The sequence below is a fragment of the Haliotis rufescens genome, unplaced genomic scaffold (genome assembly GCF_023055435.1).
Source record: "Haliotis rufescens isolate VD_foot unplaced genomic scaffold, xgHalRufe1.0.p SCAF_1, whole genome shotgun sequence".
NCBI lineage: Eukaryota > Metazoa > Mollusca > Gastropoda > Lepetellida > Haliotidae > Haliotis > Haliotis rufescens.
In genome coordinates this window covers 41,213,790-41,220,434 of record NW_025963779.1, presented here as the reverse complement: position 1 = coordinate 41,220,434, position 6,645 = coordinate 41,213,790, and the positions used below count along the sequence as shown (strand labels likewise).

Sequence of the window (6,645 nt, the reverse complement as noted above, 5' to 3'; positions counted from 1 at the left end):
GGTAGATGGTTCTGGTGGGCTATAGTGTAGAGGTAGATGTTTCTGGTAGGCTATAGTCTTTGGTAGATGTTTCTGGTGGACTTTTGTGTACGGGTAGATGTTTCTGGTGGACTATAGTGAAGGGGTAGATGTTTCTGGTGGGCTATAGTGAAGGGGTAGATGTTTCTGGTAGGCTATAGTGTAGGGGTAGATGTTTCTGGTGGGCTATAGTGTAGGGGTATATGTTTCTGGTAGGCTATAGTTTTGGGTAGATGTTTCTGGTGGACTTTTGTGTACGGGTAGATGTTTCTGGTGGACTATAGTGAAGGGGTAGATGTTTCTGGTGGACTTTTGTGTACGGGTAGATGTTTCTGGTAGGCGATAGTGAAGGGGTAGATGTTTCTGGTAGACTATAGTGCAGGGGTTGATGTTTTTGGTGGGCTTTAGTGCAAGGATAGATGTTTCTGGTAGACTATAGTGTATGGGTACATGTTTCTGGTGGACTATAGTGCAGGGGTAGATGTTTCTGGTAGACTATAGTGTAGGGGTTGATGTTTCTGGTAGACTTTAGTGTATGGGTAGATATTGCTGGTAGACTTTAGTGTAGGGGTTGATGTTTCTGGTGGACTATAGTGCAGGGGTTGATGATTCTGGTAGACTATAGTGCAGGGGTTGAGGTTTCTGGTGGACTATATTGTAGGGGTTGATGTTTCTGGTAGACTATAGTGTATGGGTAGATGTTTCTGGTGGACTATAGTGTAGTGGTTGATGGTTCTGGTGGACTATAGTGTAGGGGTTGATGTTTCTGGTAGACTATAGTGCAGGGGTTGATGTTTCTGGTAGACTATAGTGCAGGGGTTGATGTTTCTGGTAGACTATAGAATATTGATAGATGCTTCTGGTATTCTCTAGTGTAGGGGTATATGTTTCTGGTAGAATATAGTGAAAGAGTATATGTTTCTTGCAGACTTTTGTGTAGGGATAGTTGGTTCTGGTAAGCTTTAGGGTGGGCATATATGTTACTGGCAGACTGTTTTGTTGGGGTAGGTTTTTTTCTGGTAGACAATGATCATGTGGTTGGTGTATCTGGGAGTATATTACAAGCAAAATCTGATGATGATATGTTTATTGTAAAAGTTGTACAATGAGGATTTACAACTCTGTTGCTGGCCATGTTTCGTCAACTAGGGTATAGACAGACACGCTGCCACTGGCCTCAGATGTCACGATCACCTTTGGAGTTCCGCTACTCGAGAACCTGAAGAACAAAGCATTTTGACTTAATGGTAATATTAATGTCTCTGTAGTTCTATGTCCACTCAACTACAACTCAACGTGATCTCTTGAGCACAATAAGTTCTGAACTTCTATACATAATTGGCATGCCATAAACGTGTTTGTGGGGCTAATACAACCTTCTGTACAGAAAAGAGATGTTAATTGTGAAAAGACATTATTCAAATAGGCGTCTTTGGACATCAAACCATATTTCAAACACATAAGCGCGATGCGTTGGCGTCGCCTTTTTAACATGAAACGACACGTGGTCGCGAAGCATGAAATTAGCTGCAAGCAGACGATTTCTGATTTCTGGTTAGTAATTCCAGAGGGCCGGCGCGAATGAACAGCGATGTGATTGACTGTTTGGGCTCGATTTCTTAAACCCTTTTTATTAAACGACCCCATACTTGCGTTGTTGACAAAGGGCGCCCTGTGCGGGGCGAACATTTACAGAAACCTGTTCTAAAGACTGCAACATATTGGCTACCTCTCGCTTATTTATACCAGTCTGATCACAATTACTGTATTAAAGCAAGTATCGTAGGCAGTTTGGCAGGGTATAGGCTTTAACAGGGAGTTTATATATGTCTTATATATTCCCCGAGATAAGTAAGTAAAATATATCTATCTTAATATTCACAAGGCTGCCCAATACAAATTATTACGGCAGCTGGGCTATTATTATCATGGCCAGCAGCACGAACACGGAGTCATGTGCGGGTCAGAGGCTTCTATTTAACACTAGAGAATGGCCGGTTGATCACTGAAGCTTAACATTGTGAATGAGGTGCGGGATATTGCAGGCTGACCAGAGGGGTAGCATATTCGATACGTGGCAGCTGGTCAGTGATTTGATTGGTTTAAGTTCAAAAACTTTATGTTGGTCGAGACCTGACCCTAGGGCAGCGGCTAGGCAGGTTGGCTCTCTGACGCCTTTGAGATGCTGCCTGGTCACGTCTGTCTCATCTAATCATGATTATATAGATGGTGTAGTTATTACATCACAAATAAAGTGTTGTGGACCCATTGATGGACAGATATCTAACACAAGCAGCCCGGGATACAATAGTTAAAGCTTACGTGTTACTGTGGATAATGAACATCAACAATATTAATGGCTCCGACCGATTTGAGGATCTTTCACTTAAGACTTACTTGATGTCAGATATAATGGCATCTCCCATGTCCTCCCTGGCGTACAGATTTTCCCAGGTTGCATCTATTTCCCCGGCTCTGTGCACACTCTGGAACTCTGGGGTGGGGTTGTTCACATTCGGCTGCAACGTATATACAAACAGCATACCGTTCCTGCCGCTTCCTATCACCAACACTGTACGCCCATTGAAGTTGCCAACAGCCACTGAATTGGGTTCCGGGCCCTGGAATTGATATTTAATAAAATAAATCATTATTCTTTCCGATGCATATAGTCATATACAAAAGTACACTGGTTTGTCCTCTCACCATCCACGTGGATCTGGCGTCCATCTCTTGCGCGGGGGTTTGCGAGAAGGTGGCGCAGTTACCATTGAATGTAGTCGGGAAGTGCTGGCGACTGTACCTCTCCAGCTCGTCACCGCTCTCCCAGGTTCGCTCCATCGACTGTGTGTTCCAGATTGAGAACCCACGTCCACCGAAAGCATAGGGAACGTTCGGCGTGTCATCAAACCCGTCAACATTAGAGACGTACAGGCGACCTGCAATTATTGAAAAAACAAACGGCATACAAGCATAATAATCTGTTTGCACTGGACGGTACTTCTAAATCATCCACCTTTGAAACTGAACTTCCCATTGCTGCTTTAGCTATAAGCCCTCGAATAGTTTCGGCATCTCCTGTAAATCGAGCTGCAAATTAGAGTTATATATGGTCTGCTGAGTTACAACATAACACATCGCAGTTGGTCAGAAATGGTCTTCAGCAAGAGCCGCCTAATGAGGATCGGGTGGTCAGGGTCCGTGACATGCCCGACTCTGTGGTCATCGTTCCAGTGACGTGACCGTTACTCAATCTATCACTGATTGCCTGGTTAATATTCAGTTATTTACAGGCCGCCGTGATATAGCAGGAATATTGTCAACTTGGGCGTCAATCAACTCAGTCACGTACAATATAACCTTGCTATTGTCTATACCTAGTTCTGCGCTATTGGTCAACTCGGAGCCCAGGGTGGCGTCGTCAATATTCCAATCTGGAAACAAATATAGACAAGATTATATCTGCGACATGAACACATAGTAATTTCCGTTCGTTAAACAGACCACCCGACATATATATGGGCCTTGTTGACATCTCTATGCATACGCATTAATAAAAAGTTCCTGCTTTTGTGTGTACAAACATGACAACACCAACGTTCAAGATCTTTATTTGACAATTTCGCCAGCTAATGGCAAGTCAAGCCCTAAAATGTCAGTACGCAAAACGATTGTAAGAAAACTTTATAAGTCAAACAGCGGGACTGTGCAATCAACATGGTTCGGTTTCTTTGCTCTCTCAGCTGACTTTACATCCTGTCCGTACTATTTGGGAAAAGGGAAATAAGTTGTTAATTATACGACCCTATCTTGAGGAATTGAAAATATAAAAACTCGAGCCTGCTTGCATTGTTGCAGCTTCAAACGAAGGACAAGGTCACAATGAGAATCAGAAACGAGAACAGTCATCTCCACACAGCGTTGTACACTACAGCAGACACCAATAGGGAATGTTATTGTTCACATTTCGGATGCTTTGGGACACAAAAATCTGTCATGCACGCTTCCACGCAGTTTTCGAATGATTTGTGTGTGGAATGTTCAGTTTGAGTGATCTGATCGTGCAGTGTGTACGTTCAATTCACAAACACTTTGGGAAACGATGCCACAACATAGCAAGAGTCTAGATATCGGTCCAAATAGTCTACACTGATTTCGCCACACTGAGCTGTTCACATTAAATCGTGTGCATCTCGCTCACCATCCTCTATAACTCCAAGGCTCGCATTTCGGTAAACCTACACTAACCCCTGGACCCATCCTCGCAATCTCAAACTACCCGCCCATGATTTCCATTTGCCAATTTGATTGGCTACATTACAAGGTCTAACGTACCAATCAGAATGCGAGTTACAAACCAGCCTCAATGTTGGGTTGGCCAGTCTCACTGATTGATTATGATTAAGTTTGGGAGAATTCCACATTGAAGAACTGCCTGACACGCAATTGAATGAAAGCCCTCAAGGATATTTAATGGAAAGAATGTCTTCATGTCCAATAAAACTGGCGGTGGCTTTGGTTTCTAGGTAATACGAGTTACTTCCCTTCCCTTTTCCTTTCCCCTTATCTCGACGTTTGATTGGTCGATAATATGGTAATTATATCAAGGGCGGGTAATTTGTGATGACGAAAACTACGGGAATGGATCCAGAGGTTTGTGTACGTTTACCGAAGGCTAACCCTGGAGATATAGAGGTGGCACGCTCACAGAGACCACAATCTCTCTGTAGTCATACATGGCAAATGGATATATCTCGATTTTTTTAAATGTCTGCTGTAGATCTATGCATAAGTAATAAAGACTGCAAAGCGACTTTTATACGTGTGACGAGCTTGTTTGGTTTAATTAAGTGTTAATCTCGAACAGTTTCGTATTTTTTTATGAATGAAAAATTTTTTCTGGCGTTACCTTTCATGAGTGACCTAAGCTATGTCATGGTTATCCAATCAAAACTAATAAAAGCAGGTCAGCCTTGTACTACACGCGTGTGGACAGACAACGTTTAACACAGGCTTCCCGAAATGTTTACTGGGACCATAAACGCTACAACTTTATTGGTACATCACTGACAAGAAATCTGATGCATGGCATCGACACGGCGGCAAAATCTTTGTTTGTAATATTATTTTACAATAAAATAGTTTTCACAAAATGTTTAATGAACACCGGCATGTTTAACACAATAAGAACCATATTGGTTTTAATTCATTTCCTGTTTTGCTTTTTACACATTATTTTGACAACTGTGTGATTACCAGCTTTACACTCTCAATTTGATAAACAATGTCTTTCAAAAGTAAGGAAGGGCAGAAGCTTAACTAGCTCAAGCCACATTCAGCTTGTGATGACCCGGCACATAGGCAGTATACCCTCTCCTTGTTAATGTAAACTTTCAAACAAATGTCATGCATTTCAGGATCTAAATCAAACTTAACAACATATTGGTAATTTTAAGAATGAGTAGACCTAATATGACGTTATAACTAATTGTTAAAAATAGAAATGCTTCTACTTTCTGTTCATTTACCCATCAATTGAACAGAATTTGTAGAAAACTGCCTCACTCTCATTATTGTGGTAAACCGTCAGAGAAATGTCCTGCATTTCATGGTTTAACCTTTAGCCTGCTGAATTATTTTCACACTTCTTACCCCTGCCTGCTGGATTAATTTTAGTATAAGGCGCTCTAAAGAGGGTGGGTGATTTCAAACGGTCGGTGCCTCATTAAACAAGGGCCAATTGAAGAAATATTTTGCACATTTATTCCTGATAGAAAACTACACAATACTATATAAAAATATCCCGATGTTTTCAATCATTCCAAGGTTAAGACCAAAGCGAACACAAAATTTGTAAATTTTCTTGAACTTACCTGAATTGCGTTATTGAAGGTGGTTTGCATTTCATGCTAGGAACCTTTTAATATCGTAACATTTGTACAAATTGATTTCAATAATCATATCTCCGATATGTTAATTTTAATTGAGTAAAAATTCGTTTTTTTTTATCGGCATATAACAACGCGATGGTAAATTATGAACCATTTCAGTAAATTTATTATCTAAACGTTAAACAGAAAAATAACTTAATTTTCGAGGTCATCATGTCGGTTGCAGAAATACGAATATTCAGGTTAATCTGACGTGTCATGTTATAAAATTTGCAGGAAACAATTAATGACTTATGAATATTCACTAATCCTAATTTCAAGCGTTTTGGTTGAATATTTACGATATACAAAAATAAACAACCCGTGTCATGATGCTAGCAGACGTCCTAAAATCAAACATGGCGCGCTTCGCCCGACCTCCGCATAACTAATTGCTATTTTAATATCAACAAAGTTTACATTGCCTTTATAAATATAACTTGGCGAAAGTTGATGATCTTCTCCATCGAAGAATGTTTTATTCGTCATATACCAATAAATATGACGAGAGAAAAACGAAAATAAAGATCGTGAATTCTGACAGCACTATTTCAATAAGTGCAAAGGTCACCGGATGTGATGTCACAGACAGGGGTAGTCTGCTGATATTCTTTCTTAACAAAACAATTACAGTAAACTTTGAAATAGTTCGCCTATCACATACAGCAAAAACATAAGTCGATACACAGTATCAGTA

General features: G+C 40.6%; 1 protein-coding gene across 1 annotated transcript in view; it reads right to left on the bottom strand.

The window, feature by feature from the left end:
* Nucleotides 1-1,090: 1,090 nt before the first annotated feature.
* The window catches only part of LOC124121073 (mesenchyme-specific cell surface glycoprotein-like), a 28,209-nt gene continuing 22,654 nt past the window's right edge, over nt 1,091-6,645 (bottom strand). Inside the window, exons 8-11 of the mRNA XM_048396557.1 lie at nt 3,396-3,452; nt 2,725-2,957; nt 2,416-2,639; nt 1,091-1,237 (exon numbers count right to left, since the gene is read on the bottom strand). Coding sequence (XP_048252514.1) covers nt 1,132-1,237; nt 2,416-2,639; nt 2,725-2,957; nt 3,396-3,452 — 620 coding nt within the window. The 3' untranslated portion in view covers nt 1,091-1,131. The remainder of the gene's footprint in view (nt 1,238-2,415; nt 2,640-2,724; nt 2,958-3,395; nt 3,453-6,645) is intronic.